The following is a 21066-nucleotide window of genomic DNA, read 5'->3' on the forward strand; positions in this document are numbered from 1 at the left end:
GCGGGTAATAGTGGTGTGATGGTTATTTATGCATTTCTCTTAGTATTTTCTAGTCCTTCCTGTCAAAAAGAGTTATACGAGTGTTAAGTACAAGAGATCACTTAACCTTACTCATCACAAATAAAGAGCCATAAAGCTCACATGCTTAGCTATGCATAAAGATGCTCATCTAAGCTACAAGAGATACAAATTTTATAGAATTTTGTTTTAATGGTCATTTTAAGGTTCACAAGAACCAATGTACACATGCACACACTGTTTTTGTATTTTTTAATTTTTCAATTCTTTTTTTTTAATGAAAAACAAAACAAAGAAAAAATTGAAAAATAACCAAACAAAAACATGCTAAAAAAAACAAAGCAATGCATAAAACTAGACTGACTCAGAACTTAAAAACACACAAGAAATGCACACAAAAAGAGAAAAAGTGATAGAATCACTTGGAGCCATTTTCCTTCCACACTTTGAAAGAACCATTCTTTTGAGCAAACCCTTAAACCGGTGGTGAGGGAGAAGAATTGAAACCACTCAAGTTCGAAAGGAACATGAGGACTTTGATGAGATCTCCAAGAGGAGAAAAAGAGAATGGAAGTTGATTTTGGTTTCCCGATGTGACTATACCATTGCTTTGTTGAGTGGCTAGCCACTTATAGCAATTTGGTCGAGTATGACCGGCTGTGCTACAGTGATGACAGAGATGCTGCTTCTTTTCTTTGGACTTTTGAACATTACTCTTCTTAGCCCTAGGATTTTTTGTTTCTTTCTTAGCAAGATTAGGGGGTGCTCTTAAGATAGATTTATCCTTGTTTAGGTTCTCATTAGCTATCACATTGTTAACATCATTGTTCTCAAAATTGATATTGTTAGCAGGAGAAACAAACACAGTAGTACTAGAAGAAGCAATATTTGAAGAAGAAAAATCATACCCTAAACTGGTTTGATCGGAGGCAGATTTTTGCATGTTAAGCATCTCATCAAGTTTTGCACTTGAGGTCCTCTCCAACTGAGCTCTCACTTGGAACAATTCTGCCTCAGCTAAGAAATTGTTTTCAAACCTCAGTGCTCCAATAGTATGATTAGCTTCATCAAACTTTGTGGAAAGTTGTTCTCGTTCAATCTCCACATCACTGAGCTTTTTGGTAGCCAACCTATACAATTTCTCATGCTTTTCTGAGACCTTGTATAACTTTGCATAGGCAGTGTGGATGTCATCTTGCTCATCCATCTTCTCAAACTTGGACTCCACCAATTCCTCTTCTTCATCCACATCTTCAACAATCCCTTTAGTAGGATTGACAGTAGCAGTGAAGGCATTCAGAATTCCATCATTCTCATTGTCGAAATCATTCTCAGGTTCTGTGTCGCTCAAGGTAGCAGTAAGTGCCTTACATTTCCCAATAGTCTTGAGATAAGTGGGGCATTCTTGTTTCATGTGACCTAAGCCTTGACACCTAAAGCACTTTGGTCTTGAGGGAACAGTATACTAACTGCCAACCTTAGCGTCCTTCTTCCCTTTGTCTTGGCTCTTAGACTGTGAAGAATTTGATTGCCTACGATCCTTGTTGAAGCCCTTTACATTAGCATTCTTCATGAACTTCTTGAACTACTGGGTGATATAGGACTTCATTTTTGAATCTTCATCATTGGAAGACTCATCGGTATCGCTGCTCTTGGCCTTTAGTGCCATGCTCTTGCTCTTACTTGACTTCTCGAGCCTAGAAAAACCCAACTCATAAGTCTGCAGATTTCCAACAAGCTCTGTCAAAGGAATTTTATCAATGTCCTTTGATTCCTCAATCGCTGTGATCTTAGCATGGAATCTCTCTGGTAGAGATCTAAGCATTTTTCTCACAATCTTGGGTTCGAGAATGGTTTTCCCAAGATTGAAAGCTGAGTTTACTATGTCCTTGAGCCTGACATAGAACACATCAAATGACTCATCCTCCTCCATCTTGATTTCTTCGAAGCTAGTAGTGAGCCTCTAAAGTTTCGAATCCTTGACAGCCTTGGTTCCTTCATAGGTTGTTTGGAGAATGGTTCACGCCTCCTTTGCAGTTTCAGTAGAGGAAATCTTTTTGAACTCCTCATTTGTGACCACACTAAATAAAACATTCAATGCTTTACTGTTGGAGTTAGCTGCCTTGATCTTTGCATCATCCCAATCGGCCGGTGCTTCCTTTGGCTTGTTCTTGCCTATCTCCACAGCTTGCCACACCTTCTCATCTAAGGACTGCAAGAAAGCTCTCATGCATACTTTCTAGTATGCATAGTTAGTTCCATCAAATAAAGGAGGCACAATAAGAGATTGTCCTCTATCCATGACAAATAGGGGTCAATGGATCTCACAGCAAAGATTAAACCCTAATCAGAGTGTGCCCGTTTTGATACCACTTGATAAGCAAAAAATGTATTGACCTCTTGTGATGAATTAATCAATTAATTAGCCAAGTGAATTAATTAGGTTCAATTACATGCAATGAGCGTGGTAGCCCAAACAAATCACCAAATAACTAAATGCAGCGGAAATTAAATTGACACGGGTGATTTGTTTACAAATGGGAAAAACCTATATGGCAAAAATCCCACCGGGTGATTTTAAGGTCACCACTCCCGACAATCCACTATTATCAAAACAAGTGGTTACAAGTAAAGGAATCCTAGTACCTTATACCAACCTACAGTTGAACCCTTACCCCAATACCTAATTGGGCTTGTTCTGTAGTGACAATCTCTCCTTGTATTGCATGGCTCCCAGTACATGACTAACCAATTGCGTGGATCCTAGTACGCGACTTCAATTACCAACTTGAGAAGGATGTTGGCTGCAAAGTTCTTCTGCTCTTCAAAAGATGAAGATCCTGAAGTTGCTTGGTCACAAAATCCTATAGTGTACAAACATAGTAGCTTCTTCAAGAACTAGGGCAAACTAGGTTTCCGGTCACACTTGTGGAATTATACTCTTGTGCAATTGTGCTCTCAGCTGTGTAACCAGATATGACCCTTAAAATAATCCTTATATATGTTCAGGGTTGTGAGAAAAGAAAACCCAAACACATAATCACGGATTGGATGAAAAACAGTCCAGAAAAACTAAGTTTCATAAACCTCGACAGATACCTTAGCTATCGAGCCATGGGCTAGAACGACTCTTTAAATCTCGATAGATGCTAGTTGTCGAGTTAGCTGTCAAGCTTTAATAAACAACACTTTTCACACTTGAATCTTGGACAAACTTGCATGGCTTCAATCCTTGTACTTGAACTCTTGTTCCTTGAAATATTAGACATATCCTAGATCTACCTAATTACAAGTAAAGTGCGTTTTGTCAAAGGATTAGCCAATTACATAAAATGTTGACATATGTTCCTAACATCTAATCACATATGTCCTAACATAATTTTTTGGTAGATTGTAGTTAGGACCAAAAGTTTTGTATTCTTTTGCAAATATTGTAACTAGGATTCAAAGCCTTGTAAGGTTTAATTTACCAAGATTATACTTTTCTTTATTCAATAAATGAAAATGAAATATTGTGAGCGTGTAACTTGTATTTTTTTTGTATTAAAAAAATAAGTGGCGACTTCACACCACTACCCAAGAGAGAGGTGCCCTTACAAGCACTCAAATCTCTTTTTTGAGAACGCCCCAAATTTTTGCGGTCTCTCACGGTTTTCTTTCAAAATTTCATATGATATTTATACTATCCTTCTTATCTCTCTTTCCTAAATGATAATGATATTTAATTTGGAAAAAAAGCCTTGACATCCCCTAAACTATAAGGTAGTGATTATTACACCTCCTAAACTTTTATTTTGAATAGTAAACTGCCTAAACTTTGGGGATTTTGGCATTTTACCCCTATTTTTAAAAACATTTGGCAATATGCCCCTGTTTCCAAACTATATAGGTTTATGCCCCTATTTTGAAACACGATTTCTTCAAAATTGAGTTTCAATGAAGAACTCGATTGGTTTAAAATCGAGTTATGCCCGATCAAACTTTTATAAAAAAATTGCATGGAACTCGAGTTCCATTGAAAACGCCGCTATAGGTGTTACCGAACGCCGCTATAGGTTTTGGGCTTATCAAACTTAAAAAAAAAAAAATTGCATGGAACTCGAGTTCCATTGAAAATGCTGCTATAGGTGTTACTGAACGCCACTATAGGTTTTGGGCTAATCAAACTTTAAAAAAAAAAATTGCATGGAACTTGAGTTCCATTGAAAACGCTGCTATAGGTGTTACCGAACGCTGCTATAGGTTTTGGGCTGATCAAACTTAAAAAAAAAAAATGCGTGGAACTTAAGTTCGTGGAACTCGAGTTCCATTGAAAACGCCGCTATAGGTGTTACTGAACGTTGCTATAGGTATGGAACTCGAGCTCTATGAACTCGAGTTCCATGTAATTTTTTTTTAAAAAGTTTTATTGCTCCATACTCAATTGTCTAGCAATCGAGTTTTTTGATTGAAACTCGATTTTAATAAAATCGAGTTTCGAAATAGGAGCATAAGCCTATATAGTTTGGAAACAGGAGCATATTGCCAAATATTTTAAAAAATAGGGGTAAAATGCCAGAATCCCCCCTAAACTTTATACATCTGCCAAATAAATACTTCTGTCACCCTACCGTTAAATATACTAATAGTAAACTCACGTGGCTAACACATGAAAGAAAACAAAACACCAAAGCATCTGGTTGAGAGAGAGAGAGAGAGAGAGAGAGAGAGAGAGAGAGAGAGAGAGAGAGGATATCTCTCAATCAAGATGCTGATATAGTTTTTTTTTTTTTAATTATTATTATTTTTTTATGTTGCTGCCACTGGAGGAGAGGGGTTTGGGTTGGGGTTGTCGGAGTTATTAGGCAGTTAGTGGTGTATGGCGGCTGCCCTCACGATTTTTGGTTGATGGATACAGTGGTATTTGTGGTGGTGTGAAATTTTGGGTCTGCAAATGAGTAGCTATACAATTTACACTTACTGATTCAACTTGATCTACTCTAATTACTGTTAGATTTGTGTCGGCCATACAACACCGATATTGAGGAGATGAAGTTTTGGCTATGGAGGATTTTTTTCTGAGTTTTGTCATTAAAATGTCTACTATAATTTTGTCTCATTAGAATGTGCGGAATAACATTAATCAGGTAATTTGGAAATGATTGTTGGGCACTTCACACTAAAAATCTGGATGGTTCTCTTTGGGATTTATTTTTCCTACCCTTCTGTGTTAATCTTCACATCTATGAGAAATACTTTGTAGTTTGGTGGACGGTGTCAGAATTTCGGCGACGTGGGGTTGTCGGAGTTGTTGGGGATGGGACAATTGTGAGAATGGGAGGAAGGGATGATGCGGCTCCATTGAGAGATCCTCTCTCTCTCTCTCTCTCTCAAATTAACCTTATCTTTCATCGAATGCTTTGGTTTATTTTATTTTATTTTAATTTATTTTTTTACTTTCTGTGCGGGCCACATGAGTTTATTGTTAGTTTTATTTAATAGAAGAGTGACAAAAGTATATATTCGATGCAAGTGTAAAGTTCGTGAAGTAAATTGGTTGCAATAAAATATATATATATATATTTTTTAGAGTAGTTGAAATAAAAGTTTAAGAGGGTGTAATAGTTTCTACATGATAGTTTAAGAGATGTTAGGGCATTTTTCTCATTTAATTATGAAAAACTTACTCCGGGGAACACTACAAGAAATCTGGGTTTAGGCGGCGTTTTTTTTAGTGACGTTTTTAAATCCGCCACTATAAGTGGCATACTGTGACGTTTTCTAAGAACGCCGCTAAAGACTGAGATTTTAGCGACGTTTTTTAAAAAACGTCGCTGTAGCTCAAAACAATACCAACGTTTCTTAAAACGTCGCAAGAAGTATAGTTTTAGCAGCGCATATCTCGTGTATAGCGACGTTTTATTAAAACGTCACTATAGTGATTAAAGAAAATGTACTGAGCATGTGGCTAAAAAAGAAAGACTCTATAGCGACGTTTTCGAAAACGTCGCTATAGTGATGACAGCAAATGGTCTCCACCTGTTGGTGGGAAAAAAAAAAGCGCTATATTGACTAAAGTATACACATTCAAACACTCTATAGCGACGTTTCTAAAACGTCGCTATAGTGATTACAGCAAATGGTCTCCACCTGTTGGTGGGGCAAAAAAAAAAGGGCGCTATATTGACTAAAGTAAACACTTTCAAACACTCTATAGCGACGTTTTCGGAAACGTCGCTATAGTGATGACAGCAAATGGTCTCCACCTGTTGGTGGGAAAAAAAAAAAAGCGCGATATTCATTAAACCAAACATTTCAAACACTCTATAGCGACGTTTTGAAAACGTCGCTATATGTTATAAACTTTTGGATTTCAGGTTCCCACACTTTTTTTCCCTCTTTATTTTTTTTTTGGCCTACACTTTTTTTTTTCTTTCTTTCCATTAACTCACTCCGTGTCCCACCCTTTTCTTTCTTAGGCTCACTATTGATTGTCCTCTTCTTTTCTTTTCTTTTCTTTTCTTTTCTTTGTTCCTAGTTTTTTCTTTGTGATACATTTTCTCTAGAACCACCACACATCTTTTCCCTTCCACCCATTGCCACCATGGCCATCATCAACCTCCACTAGGACCTACTGCCACCACCATACTTTTTTCCCTCTTTTTTATTGTTCAAGTTTTTTTAGAGTGTAAGTATTTGTTCTTGGCTTATGGGTTTGCTTTGATATAGTATTTCTTTAATGGGTCATGGAGCTTTTGTGCTAATTTTTGCTATTTTTCAGTTTTGGTTTAAAGTTTTTGTTGTTCAAGTTTCTTTAGAGTGTAAGTATTTTTTTTTTGGCTAATGGGTTTGCTTTGATTTGGTTTTTCTTTAATGGGTCATGGAGTTTTGTACTAATTTTTGCTTTTTTCTATTTTGGTTGGAAATTGGTAGAAAATTCTCTTATTCAAATTTGGCTTCTTGGGCAAAAGGACTTGAGGATCAAGGGCTGAATCATTGTAAGTATTTCTTTAGAGTGTTAGTATTTGTTTTTCAATATTATACTTTCTAGCAATGGCAAGGAATGAACAATAGGATTGCAAAATAGACTATGTTCCAAACATATATATTAATGGGTTTTTAACTAACTAAGAAACTTAATTTAATAGCTACAATTAATCTTAGGCAACCAACCCACTTAGTTAAAGTGATACATGTATTGGTATTATACAAATATATATATATATATATATATCTATGGTTAATGTGTTATTGTGGAATATTGATGATTAGTAGGTACATTTGATATATTACAAGCTTGTGTTAGTTATTGTTGAATTTTAAGCAGGTTAATATAGCATTTTTAATTTTTTTTTTAAAATAATGAGCAGCTTTTGCGACGTTTTTGAAACGTCGCTAAATGTATTTTCCTATATTACATACGAAAATGATATATTATTTAGTGACGTTTTAGAAAACGTCACTAAAAGTTTTTGAACGCCACTAAAGAGTAATATATGGCGACGTTTTTTGAAACGTCGCAATAAACCTATAGTGACTGCTCTATTGCGACGTTTTTGAACGTCGCAAAAACAAACGTCGCTATAGACCATTTGTGTCTATAGTGACGTTTTTTGGGTTTTTAGTGACGTTTTACAAACGTCGCCTAAACCCAGATTTCTTGTAGTGGAATAACTTATTGATATCCATTCTTCAATTTCAGGCTAGACTTTGGATTGTCATTGGCATATTGTACTTTAATTGATCTGCTGCTTCTCATTTACATATTAAGTGGCGATAATATGGTTGAGGTTTCTCTCACGCCGCCTAGGGTTTATTTGCTAGGGCTTCTCTAGCCAGGTTTTCCCAGCGACAAGTGTAGAATTTTGTCCCTCCCTCAGTGGAGGTTTTTCTGTTCCCTTCAAGCCTTTGTGCCTGGTAGGACGGTAGGTGGTGCTCTTGGTTCTCTGTTGCGAAGTGGTGTGGCTAGTCAACTCATTGTCATGGCATCTATTGAGGATCTTCGGGCTCGGTTTTCTCTGACAGAAGAAGAAGCGAATGGGGCTGATGTGCCTCGGAAAAAAGAGATCACTATTGTTTGGTTAGCAGCAAAGTTTTTTACAAAGAGAGTGGTAAATGCAGAGGCAGTTAGTCGGACCTTTAAACCGCTTTGGAAACTCATTGGAGAGTTGAAGATTCGGGATATAGGAGGCAATATATTGCTGTTTGAATTTGACGATGCGCTGGATTTAGAACGAGTGCTAGAGTTTGAGCCGTGGACTTATGACAAAAGTATAGTTGTCTTCCGGCGTGCTGTGGATGCTGAACCTGCTCCTTTGCTCTCCTTCGATTCCACTGCCTTTTGGGTGCAACTCCACAACGTCCCTGACCAGTGTTTTACGCAGGCAACGGGTGGGGACGTGAGGTAGTAGGTAACACGATTGGGTCTCTAGTACAAGTTGCTGACCCGGAAGATGATGGTGAGGGAGGTGAGCTCCTGCGAATTCGAGCTGTGATTGGTATTACTAAGCCTCTTCCACGGTGTTGTAAGTTGTGGTTTGAGGGAGAACATGTTGGATGGGCTTTGCTTAAATTTGAGTGGCTTCCCAACTTCTGTTATTGGTGTGGGAGGGTTACGCACAGTGAGAGAGACTGCGAAGTGTGGCTTCGGGGGAAAGGAAACTTGAAAAAAGAAGAACAACAATATGGGGAATGGCTTCGAGCTGATCTGGTGCGTCATAATAGGAAAACAGTGGTGGTTGTATCTGGGAGTTCTCGTGGGAAATCGATGTGGAAGAAGGGTCCGGCAATGGAGAGGAAGCAGCTAACCTCCAATGTTGAGTCCAGCCAAGGTGATCATGTTTCAGACGTTTGCAAGGGGGTTGTGGAAGAGAATACTCGGTCTGAGGTAGTTTCTATGGAGGCTGAACCATCAGGTGAGCTTGTTCCTAATTTTGATAATTTGCACCACAATGAACCTAGTGACATGGGTGGGTTTCCTGCTGAATTGAATTGTAGCATAGTGAGTTTGGTGGGCCAGCCATCTCATACCATTCCCATGCAAAACGTTTTATGTTCTGAGGGTGGGTTTTGTCACACTGAAGATTTGCACGGTATGGTTTCTTTTAGTGCAATAAAAACCCCTTTAGCAGATGTAACTAATAGGGATGCTACGCAGCCTTTGAAAAGCTCCAAGCAAAAATGGTCCAGACTATTGCGTGAGGTGGGGGAATCCGATTCTAGTTCAGATATGGAGATTTTAGAGAGTAGGAGGCCGGAGTTGGAATCTGTGGACTTGACAGTTAGAAAGAAGAAAAGGGTTAGTGCAGCAAGTAAGGGTGGCAAAGAAAATATTCAGGTGGTGGCTGGTTCCTAGCACCACCAGTCGCAATGAGTTGCCTTAGCTGGAACTGTCGTGGGCTTGGAAACCCACAGACAGAGGCCGAACTTGCTGACTTAGTTGGCAAAAAAGATCCCAAAGTGGTTTTCCTCATGGAGACCAAGGTTGACAAGGAAGTCATTGAGAGGATAAGTCGTAAAATGCAATACAAGAATTTTTTTGTTGTTCCCTGTCATAATAGGGGAGGGGGCTTGGCTTTGTTGTGGAAAGAGGATTTTGTAATGAAAGTTCTAACTTCTTCTGATAATCACATTAATGGAGTGGTGGATCCAGGAATGGATGACGCCTGGCGTTTCACGGGTTTCTACGGAGAGCCTGAAACTGCCAGCTGGGAAAATTCTTGGAATCTACTTAGAGAATTGAGCCACAGACTGAGTCTACCTTGGATTTGTTTGGGTGATTTTAATGAAATTCTTAAACTTGAAGAGAAGCAGGGATGGTTGGATCGGTCTGAAAGACAGATGCAGGGGTATCGAGATGCATTGGATTATTGTGGTTTTAAAGACCTTGGTTTTAATGGATTCCCTTTTACATGGTGCAATCGTAGATCGGGTGTCCATAATGTTTGGGTTCGTTTAGATCGTGGGGTGGCAACAGTGGATTGGATATTACAGTTTCCTACCTCTCGCATTCATCATTTAGAGTGCTTTCACTCGGACCATAGACCTATCCTTCTCATTTCAGATGCTAAGCAAAAAAGGTTCTATAGAAAGGGGTGGCCATTCTGGTTTGAGGCTATGTGGCTTAAAGACAAAACTTGTGAGGATGTGGTGAAGCAATCATGGGTTGATTTAAATGACTCCAACCCGGTCAATATTTTGTTAAAAAAAAATCACTAGTTGCCAAGATAACCTTAGCACATGGAACCGGGACACTTTTGGACATGTGAGAAACACTTTGGCCAAGTAATTAAAGGAGTTGAGCCAAGCCGAGGAGGCTGGCCTGTACAGCTTCAATCCAAGTCAGATTGAGATGCTTCAGACATAAATTAATTCGCTTAAGGTGAGGGAGGAAGCAATGTGGAAGCAACGTTCTCATAGTGAATGGTTGAAGGAGGGAGATTGCAACACTCGATACTTTCATTGCAAAGCCAATCAAGGAAATAAGCATAATTATATTGTGGGATTGGAAGATGAGTTTGGTGTGTGGACCGAAGATGAAGAACAAATGGGCAGATTGGCTAGTTCCTTCTTTGATACTATGTTTACCACTTCGAATCCAACTGGCTTTGATGAGATTTTGAGTGGTTTACTTCCCACAGTCACTGATGAGATGAATAATAGCCTGAATAAACCATACAATGTTGATGAGGTACTCAAAGCACTCCACCAAATGGCTCCTCTCACAGCCCCTGGACCAGAGGGTATGTCCCTTATTTTTTACAAATCTTTTTGGCATATTGTTGGTAACACTACAAGAAATCTGGGTTTAGGCAACGTTTGTAAAACGTCACTAAAAACCCAAAAAACGTCACTATAGACACAAATGGTCTATAGCGACGTTTGTTTTTGCGACGTTCAAAAACGTCGCAATAGAGCAATCACTATAGGTTTATTGCGACGTTTCAAAAAACGTCGCCATATATTACTCTTTAGTGGCGTTCAAAAACTTTTAGTGACGTTTTAGAAAACGTCACTAAATAATATACCATTTTAGTATGTAATGTAGGAAAATACATTTAGCGACGTTTCAAAAACGTCGCAAAAGCTGCTCATTATTTAAAAAAAAAAATTAAAAATGCTATATTAACCTGCATAAAATTCAACAATAACTAACACAAGCTTATAATATATCAAATGTACCTACTAATCATCAATATTCCACAATAACACATTAACCATAGATATATATATATATATATATATATATATATATATATATATATATATATATTTGTATAATACCAATACATGTATCACTTTAACTAAGTGGGTTGGTTGCCTAAGATTAATTGTAGCTATTAAATTAAGTTTCTTAGTTAGTTAAAAACCCATTAATATATATGTTTGGAACCTAGTCTATTTTGCAATCCTATTGTTCATTCCTTGCCATTGCTAGAAAGTATAATATTGAAAAACAAATACTAACACTCTAAAGAAATACTTACAATGATTCAGCCCTTGATCCTCAAGTCCTTTTGCCCAAGAAGCCAAATCTGAATAAGAGAATTTTCTACCAATTTCCAACCAAAATAGAAAAAAGCAAAAATTAGTACAAAACTCCATGACCCATTAAAGAAAAACCAAATCAAAGCAAACCCATAAGCCAAAAAAAAATACTTACACTCTAAAGAAACTTGAACAACAAAAACTTTAAACCAAAACTGAAAAATAGCAAAAATTAGCACAAAAGCTCCATGACCCATTAAAGAAATACCATATCAAAGCAAACCCATAAGCCAAGAACAAATACTTACACTCTAAAAAAACTTGAACAATAAAAAAGAAGGAAAAAAGTATGGTGGTGGCAGTAGGTCCTAGTGGAGGTTGATGACAGCCACGGTGGCAATGGGTGGAAGGGAAAAGATGTGTGGTGGTTCTAGAGAAAATGTGTCACAAAGAAAAAACTAGGAACAAAGAACAAAGAAAAGAAAAGAAGGGGACAATCAATAGTGAGCCTAAGAAACAAAAGAGTGGGACACGGAGTGAGTTAATGGAAAGAAAGAAAAAAAAAAGTGTAGGCCAAAAAAAAAAATAAAGAGGGAAAAAAAGTGTGGGAACCTGAAATCCAAAAGTTTAGAACATATAGCGACGTTTTCGAAACGTTGCTATAGAGTATTTGAAAGTGTATGCTTTAATTAATATAGCGCGTTTTTTTTTTCCCACCAACAGGTGGAGACCATTTGCTGTAATCACTATAGCGACGTTTTCGAAACGTCGCTATAGAGTATTTGAAAGTGTTTCCTTTAATTAGTATAGCGCGTTTTTTTTTTTCCCACCAACAGGTGGAGACCGTTTGATGTAATCACTATAGCGACGTTTTCGAAACGTCGCTATAGAGTGTTTGAAAGTGTTTGCTTTAATCAATATAGCGCCTTTTTTTTTCACCAACAGGTGGAGACCATTTGCTGTCATCACTATAGCGACGTTTCGAAAACGTCGCTATAGAGTATTTATTTTTTAGACACATGCTCAGTACATTTTCTTTAATCACTATAGCGACGTTTTAATAAAACGTCGCTATACACGAGATATGCGCTGCTAAAACTATACTTCTTGCGACGTTTTAAGAAACGTTGGTATTGTTTTGAGCTACAACGACATTTTTTAAAAAACGTCGCTAAAAGCTCAATCTTTAGCGGCGTTTTTAGAAAACGTCGCAGTATGCCATTTATAGTGGCAGATTTAAAAACGTCACTAAAAAAAACGCCGCCTAAACCCAGATTTCTTGTAGTGTAAAGATGTGACAGAGGTAGTTCTGACAGCTTTAAATTCAGGCACTATTCCAAATTCTATTAATTCCACTTTTATTGCTCTTATCCCCAAAATAAAAGACCCCAAGAAAGTTTCTGATTTTAGACCTATAAGTCTTTGTAATGTGGTTTACAAACTCATTGCTAAAGTGTTGGTTAACCGTCTGAAATTGTTTTTGCCCTATGTAGTATCTGATTCACAGAGTGCTTTTCTTTCGGGAAGGCTGATTACTGATAATGTGCTGGTTGCTTTTGAGACTCTCCATTTTTTGAAGCGGAAGACCCAAGGGAAAGATGGGTATATGGCCCTTAAGCTTGATATGAGCAAAGCTTATGATAGAGTGGAATGGGATTTTTTGGAAAGGGCAATGTTGCACTTGGGGTTTGCTAGAAGGTTTGTTGCTATTATTATGTCCTGCATCAAATCTGTATCTTACTCTGTTTTGCTCAATGGGGTGCCAGGTAGAAGTATCAAGCCTAGTAGGGGGCTGAGGCAAGGTGATCCATTGTCTCCATATTTATTTTTGCTATGTGCCATGGGCTTGCAAGGTTTGCTTCACAAAGCCGAAGTGGATGGTACTATCAGGGGAGTGTCAATTTGCAGAAACGGGTCATGTGTTTCTCATTTACTTTTTGCTGATGATAGTGTTCTTTTTTGTCGTGCAAAAGAATCTGAGTGCTAGGTGATTCTTGACATTTTATCAGTCTATGAGAGAGGGTCGGGCCAAAAAATAAACAGAGATAAGACTAACATCTTCTTCTTCTCAAATACCCACCATGATGTCCAAGTCAGAATTCAACACCTATTGGGTGTTCCAGCTATCAGGCAATATGAGAAATACTTGGGGTTACCTGCATTTGTGGGAAGAGCAAAGAAATAGGGGTTTGCCTACATTAAGGAGAGAATTTGGAAGAAGCTCCAAGGTTGGAAGGAGAAACTCCTTTCTCAAGCTGGTAGAGAAGTGCTCATTAAATTAGTCATCCAAGCCATTCCAACCTATTCTATGAGTTGTTTCAAACTTCCCAAGGGATTGATTCAGGAAATTGAGGTCATGATCCGTAAATTTTGGTGGGGCTACAATGGCGATAACAAGAAAGTGCATTGGGTAAAATGGGAAAAACTTTGCCAAGCTAAAGATTGTGGAGGCATGGCCAAGCAAGTTTGGCGTATGTTGAAAAATCCCGAATCCCTTTGTCACAAAGTTTTTAAAGCTCGTTTCTTTCCGGATTGCTCCATTCTTAAAGCTAATCCCTCGGCTAATGGGTCATATGCATGGAAGAGCATTTTAAGTGCAAGGGAAGTGGTGAGGAAAGGCATGGTTTGGTGGATAGGTGATGGCAAAACAGTGAGTTTAAGGGAAGACAAGTGGCTTCCGGACCAAGTGTACCATTCGGTTAGTTCTCCTTTCCTTTCTATACCCCCTGATGCAAAGGTTAGTAGATTTATTGACAAGGAGAATGGCACATGGAAGGAGGCTGAAATTAGACAAAATTTTCTGCCACATGAAGCAAAGAAAATCATGAGCATCCCTTTTAGTACCAGACTGCCTCAAGATAGCCCCATATGGTCCAAAACACCTTCGGGTATTTTCTCAACTCAAAGCGCTTATAAGCTGTTGGCTAATGAAGCTTCGGCCAGCAGTCCAGGTAGCTCGAATCCATACCCCCAGATTAACCTTTGGATGCTACGAACCCCAAACAAGGTGAAGCATTTCACTTGGAAAGCCTGCAACAACTCATTCCCAACAATGGACAACTTGTTTCGTTGGCAAATAACCCCCTCTGCCTGCTGCAATATTTGTCAAGCCCAAACTAAAGATACTCTGCATGTTGTGTGGGGCTGTCCAAAGGTTGCTAAGCAGTGGAGCACTCTCAACTAGGTGAATCACTCACTCCCTCACTCACCGAGGGATTTTTCTAACCTTTTCTTAAGTTTTTTGCAAGTCCGGGACGATTATAGGGTGGAGATTTTTGCTATTTCAGCTTGGTTACTCTAGAATAGGCGAAATTCAATTCACTTCCAACGCCTAGCTCGACCTTTGAACCAAGTCTTCTCTGAAGCTGCTAAACTTCTGCACGAATTCCTTGAAGCTCAAGATGAGGCACCAGTCATAGTTCGGCCTCCAATCCAGCCAAAATGGTCTGACCCCGCACAGCCACGGTACAAAGCCAACTTCGACGGAGCGCTGTTTAAAAGTATTGACTCAGTTGGTTTGGGTGTGATAATTTGAGATTCCAATGGGGCGGTCATAGGTACTCTGTCAGCGCAAGTCCCCCTACCTCAGTCCGTGGCTTTGGTCAAAGCTCTAGCTTGCAAGCGAGCTGTACAATTTGCTGTGGAGATTGGTTCACACAAAGTGATCTTTGAAGGTGATGCAGGTGTAATCATCAATGCCATCTCTCATGGAGTGTCCAATCAATCTTTGTATGGCCACATAATCGACGACATCCTAGCCTAAGCTTCTAATCTACATTTTTGTGATTTCTGTTTTTCTCCTTGTTTATGTAATTTAGTTGCAGATGCCCTGGCTAAACGTGCTAGAACAGGGCCTGATTTACTACTATGGTTAGAGGACTGTCCTGAGGACATTGCCCCTCTGGTTTTGGGTGATGTCTCTTGATGTGTTTTTCCCCTGTTTTCAATAAAGCCCAGCCCGTATTTGGGGTCTGGTTTCTCAAAAAAAAAAAATGGCGATAATATAACTAAAATTATTATTGTGTTGAGCTTTAGAGTGTGTCACAGATGAGCTTAGTGAACACTCATGAATAGTATCATATACAAGTACTTTCTAGTTTCTACTTGTGATAAAGCAATAATTTCTGTTAGAACATAATTAAATGAATGTTTGACATGCAGTATTGAGCAATGAATAATTTCTCTAGGATTTTAGAATGAGTTCATGTTATTTCTAGTATTTAAGGTTAGCTTTAAATAAAAGATAAGTGTAATCTCCTATCTAATCTGTATCATATACTATATAATAAAAGTTAAGCTTAGAAGCCGTGGTTGTGCCAAACGATTCACCAAATTGCAAAATTTTTCTTTGATTTTTAGATTTGAAGAGAAAATATATATAATTTTTCTTCTCCTACAATTTCTAAATGGATATTGGACACTCAAGTAAGCCCAGCCGTATTGGACACATAATGCTAAAAAGAAGGAAAGATTTTGATGAACACAAAAACTTATAATTTAATAATAATATATCAATCTCTTCTTTGGATAGGAATACACTTCTCTTAAGGGGAAAAAAAACAATTTAGATAGACACATGGCTACTTCAGCTTTCTTTTAATATATATAAACTTTAAACTCTACTTTTGACATGTAGAAGAAAAGTTTGATACATATGATATAAAATTAGGTTTTTTTTTTTTTCTTATAAAAATTTTAAATGTCCCATAAAAAAAAAAAGTTTAAACGATAGAATTAGAGTCCTACATAAATTAATGAGTTTTTTTTTTTGTTTTTTTTTGTTTTTGTTTTTGGAAACCACGTTAATTAATGAGTTTGAATAGCAAGCATAATGGTATGTAGCATATGGTGATATATATATCAAGTGTAATATTTAATTTTTTGTTGTTGTCTAAATTTTTTTGCAATCTAGTTTCTTAAAAACTCTATATTAACATAGACTTCAAGAAGTTTAGGGTATTTGATTTTTTACTTGGTTTCCTTTTAGGTGGAGTGTATATATATACACGGTTATTAGGTGTTTCCGTTTAGGTGGAGTGTATATATATACACGGTTTTTCATTCTCCAACCTATTGTATGGTTTCTTGGTTTAGTCTTCCATTCTTCTATCTATAGCACCTACAAAGGTATGCATTTGTATACTGTAAGGTCACAATTTGCACCCAAACCCATAGTGAGAAGGGGATAGGCCCAAAAAGCCCAATACAATGAAATTTGTAGAGAGTGGGCTTGAAATCTAGGTTCTAGTGATGTTAGATAACTAAAATGATGGGCTCGATCACAACATTACACACCAAGAATTGTTTATATGAAAGAACTTTATCCTCGGACACAAGCCAAGGATGATTTGTATTATCTCTTTCAAAGATAGATTACAACTAAGGATGGTGATGTATACAGTGTTTTCTCTCAGTTCTCTCCCTCCCCCTTTTTGAGCGTCTTTCTTTTCCTTTTATATCATCCACCCCATTTTCCCCATCTTCCACGTATGGATCAGATTACTGATCTAGATACTTATCCCATCCAACTCTCCTGAAATCTTTGGAGGCAACTGTAAGGCTGAAATCTGATGCTCAGGCATCACTTCCCCATTAATGCGGCCAGAGAAGCAATTGCAGGGCATTCAATGCAGTGGCGGTGGTAGTAGCTTTATCTTTAGATATTCCACCGCCCTTCTTCTTATCTTCTACATCTACCGTATTTACCCTTACCTATAGAATCTTCTAGAATATTGCTTGTGGACGTTAACCAGCCCTTCTCCTACCTTGGCTTTACATAGCCATTGACATACTCTTCCTCGAACCACGCTCTTAGATATGCTTGACCAGATATCACTTCTTTACCTATTAGATTGCTTCGTGGGTTGACATTTACACATCCTCAGACCATTCAGCGTCCTCGGGTGGGGCCTTTAGCCCAACAAATACTCTTGGGCTAACCCAACACATATTCCAGGGCCCATTGACCCTACAATAGCCCCTCGAGATTCTCATTTCTTCTACCTTGGGAAGAAAGAGGATCTCAACATTTGTCCCCGTTTGATCCGTACTCACCACACCTTTTCTATGATAATGATGACGTCCCTTGAACTGCCCACTGCATGTTCCTCACATTTTGGTATGCAGAGCATCCCTTAATTAAATTCTGATGGCTTCTTGTCCCCCGCGTTCAACCACATGATGCACATCCAATGGTTGAGGATTATATAGGAACATAGGCGGGAACTTTCCCGCTTCATAACTCTTGCTAATATAAATATCAAAAATTTAAACATCCTCCTCACTTCAACAATACATACAACGAACCGATGAAATTTTTCAGTCTACACGTTCCCTCACAGTTCCTAAGATTTAGTTTGAGGTGGTCGTTTCTTCTTAAAGTAAGTCTTCCCAAACTTTCTCATTCATTACCTTTTTACATATTCTTCTCTTTTCTATATTTCTTTCACCTGGGCTCACCTTCCTTTTATCTATTCACCAACACTTTTAACCCTCTCCTAAAAATGGGTAGATTTGCCTCCTTAGTAGATTCTGACGAGAAAATAGAACAATTTAAGGCTAAGTATAGGATTCCACCAGGAGTGTCCCTTACATACTGTAAGGAAGGGGAATGGCTCTTAAAAAGGCAAGAGGGAGAGGTAGTAATCCCGATGATCGCCTTCATAGAGGAAGGGATGAAAATCTCAATGGGGACAGTTATGAGGGACTGCCTTAGGGCCTTTAGGTTATCTTCTACCTAGTGCACCTCGAACATGTTTAGGATTTTGGGTTCCATAGATGCGCTAAATGAAAAGATGGGTCTAGGACTTACCCATCATGACGTGAATTGGATTTACAATCTCCACCACCTAAAGGGGTAGGGGTATTACTTAAAATCTAGGTACCCCGAGGTTAGGTTAATCCAATGTCTCCCTGAATCTAACAAGGGAATGAAAAAAGACTTCCTGATCATATCGGGGGATTGGTATGATGGCGTCCTTTGTCCGACCAGGGAAGGGGAACCAGGTGAGGCCCTAGTTTTTAGATGAACTATTCACAATCACACTTTCTCTTTTTTTCCTAATTTGAGTTTATATAAGAATACTGACTTGATTTAATTTTGTTTTTCTTAACAATTTTGCAGACCCTCACGTAGCTATTCGCCACCCCGATCTTGTCAACTTTGAAAAATTGGACGAAATATTGAAGGCCGAGGTGTTCGTGCACATAGATAACCAACTCCGAGCAGCGCATTTGATCCTCGGTTACAATCCCATCTCCAAAGCTTTCCATGCGCCGAAGTGCGTGATTAGAGCGATGGACTCACGCCTACACCAGATAAGTGTTGCTGCCGAGGGCTTTCTTTTACCTGAGGGTGCCCCCATTCCTCAAGGCACCCTCGTTACACAACCCATACAACTCATACCAGACAGTATTCCCCTCATCTCAATTCCAACTCAACACACAATTGGCGAAGCAACCTCCTTTCAACCTAACATAAAGGAAGAAGAAGAGATTGTTGAAGTTTCAGATTTCGAGGATGAATTTAAAGTCTTCAACCAACCTTTTTCTCCTGAGAGTCAAACTGGTGACCTCGGCACATCCTTCTCAGCTCATCCACAAGGAGAAACTCACAACCTTGACGCAATGGGAATCCAACACAAGCCCAAACAGAGCATCAAAGACATAATGGAAGCTCAGGTGGGAGGCCAAGAGATCCAGAAGGCAGCTCAGACCAAACTGCCCTAGACGAAGGATAAAGGCCTAGAGAAGTCTTCTCAGCCCAAACTCCCTCCTCCCCCACCTACCCAGTCCCAACTCATTGATCAAGTTGATCTTAAGCGAAAAAGGGATCAGCACAAGGGGAAAGAGGTGATTAAGGGAGGAAAAGACCTCCTTCCTAAAGATGTGGAGCCTGAGAAGGGAGTTAAACATGCTCGCACAATGCAAATGAGGTCTGAAAAATGGACCGAGACTCACGTGCCTATATCTGCCCCAATTTGGGCTCCATCAATGACCATGGATGATCACGCGGTAACCGCCGACGCATCTATCAGGAAATTTGACGCAGGAATAGCTGCTTGTGTGGTAGACGCACTTGAACAAGCTCTCCTGTTGCCTGAGGATATGCACGAGCTAAGAATGATGAGAGATCAAAATGTATTTATGACGCTAAAAAAGGAGCTCGCCATGGTAAGAATCCTATTTAATTGTCACTCATTTCTTTCCTTTTTCACATTTAGATTTTTTGTTTTAACCATATCTCTGTGGTCCGCCTTATTATTTGTAAATAGGCTGTCCAATCTGCTCATAGGGCTGAAGAGATTGTTATTAGCACCTACAAAGCCCTAAAGAATCAGGAGGTGAGGCGCAGCAACACCCATAAAACCCTTGAGATAGAAAATGAATGGAAGAGTGCTGATGCAGCGTTAAAAACGACTGAGAAACAGGCCGAGACCCAACGTTTGCAACTTTACCAAGCTGACGAGGAAAACGTAGCGGCGAAGAAACAAATAAAGGCCTTAAAGAAAAGCCTAAAGGAATCTGAGAAGGCTAGGGAGGAGGCCAACAAAGTTAAAGAAGAAGTTGTAAGGGCCAAAGAAGAGGCTGAGAAGGCAGTGGACAAAGCTGAGCAAGATGGATACGAGGTCGGTGTGCTTGAGACAACGGAAGACCTCAAATCACAGTTCTCGGAGGTATGTAGGCATTATTGCCTCCAAGTGTGGAATGAGGCACTTACCCGAGCCGGGGTTGATGCCTTTTCTGCCCATTGGAGGACAGAATTCGTCTACTACCCCCCAGCCATCCGAGTCTCTGCTCCATCTAGTGCCAAGGATGACACTGCCACTCAAGGACCAGATGTTGAACAAGGTAACACAGCCAAAGACCTTGCCTTCACTGAAGGTCAGCCCAAGGAGGTTAAGCAATCTGAGGCCACCAAAGAACATACTGAACCAGTAAAAGGAGTGGCACATAATGATACCCAGCCTTCTTACGCTCCTAAGGAATCTTCCAAGGAAAAGGGGTCTAATGAATGTAACGACGCATGGAAAAACGTTAGCCACATCTGCACTATACCTCAAAAGGACTAGTCATAATTGAGGCTTCTTATAGTTGTTAATAAAGCCCAGTTCAACCCAGTAAATACCCGATGTGGGACTTATCACACACCCACACATATCACACAATCAATCAAATTAGGGCATCACAATCTCCCCCACTTAAATCCGTAATGTCCTCGTTAGGGCCTACTTTGTGGGGTAGTGTATCCAAGCCCACGCGGGATTATCGGGCCGGCTTTGATACCATATGTTACAACCCAAGGAAAAGCGCTAGCACATCTACGCTATACCTCAAAAGGACTAGTCACAATTGAGGCTCCTTGTAGTTGTTAATAAAGCCCAGTTCAACCCAGTTCAACCCGATGTGGGACTCATCACACACCCACACATATCACACAATCAATCAAATTGGGGCATCACACAAAACACTGGAACTTGTCTTGGCGACAATTCCAATAACCATAAAGGAAGATCCGAAAGGCAAAGGGATTGCTTCTGACTCCTCGACTCCAATCCAGCTTCCAAAAGACCCTAAGGGCAA

At 39.2% G+C, this 21066-nt stretch overlaps 1 protein-coding gene across 1 annotated transcript; it reads left to right on the forward strand.

Annotated features, from left to right (window-relative positions):
- The first annotated feature begins 9366 nt into the window (after positions 1-9366).
- LOC142605891 (uncharacterized) lies at positions 9367-13471 on the forward strand. Its single transcript, XM_075777317.1, has 3 exons — positions 9367-10185; positions 10379-10739; positions 12978-13471. Exons 1-3 carry the CDS (start codon positions 9367-9369, stop codon positions 13469-13471), a joined length of 1674 nt encoding a protein of 557 aa, XP_075633432.1.
- The last annotated feature ends 7595 nt before the right edge of the window (positions 13472-21066 follow it).

The sequence above is a fragment of the Castanea sativa genome, chromosome 8, assembly GCF_040712315.1.
Source record: "Castanea sativa cultivar Marrone di Chiusa Pesio chromosome 8, ASM4071231v1".
Taxonomy (NCBI): Eukaryota; Viridiplantae; Streptophyta; class Magnoliopsida; order Fagales; family Fagaceae; genus Castanea; species Castanea sativa.

Excerpts from the sequence above, each read along its gene's own strand:
- LOC142605891 (XM_075777317.1), top strand. The coding sequence starts at position 9,367 with ATGAGTTGCCTTAGCTGGAACTGTCGTGGGCTTGGAAACCCACAGACA. Across the intron at positions 10,186-10,378 it reads ATTTAAATGACTCCAACCCG|GTGAGGGAGGAAGCAATGTG; the intron begins GTCAATATTTTG and ends AATTCGCTTAAG. Across the intron at positions 10,740-12,977 it reads CACAGCCCCTGGACCAGAGG|TATCTGATTCACAGAGTGCT; the intron begins GTATGTCCCTTA and ends TGCCCTATGTAG.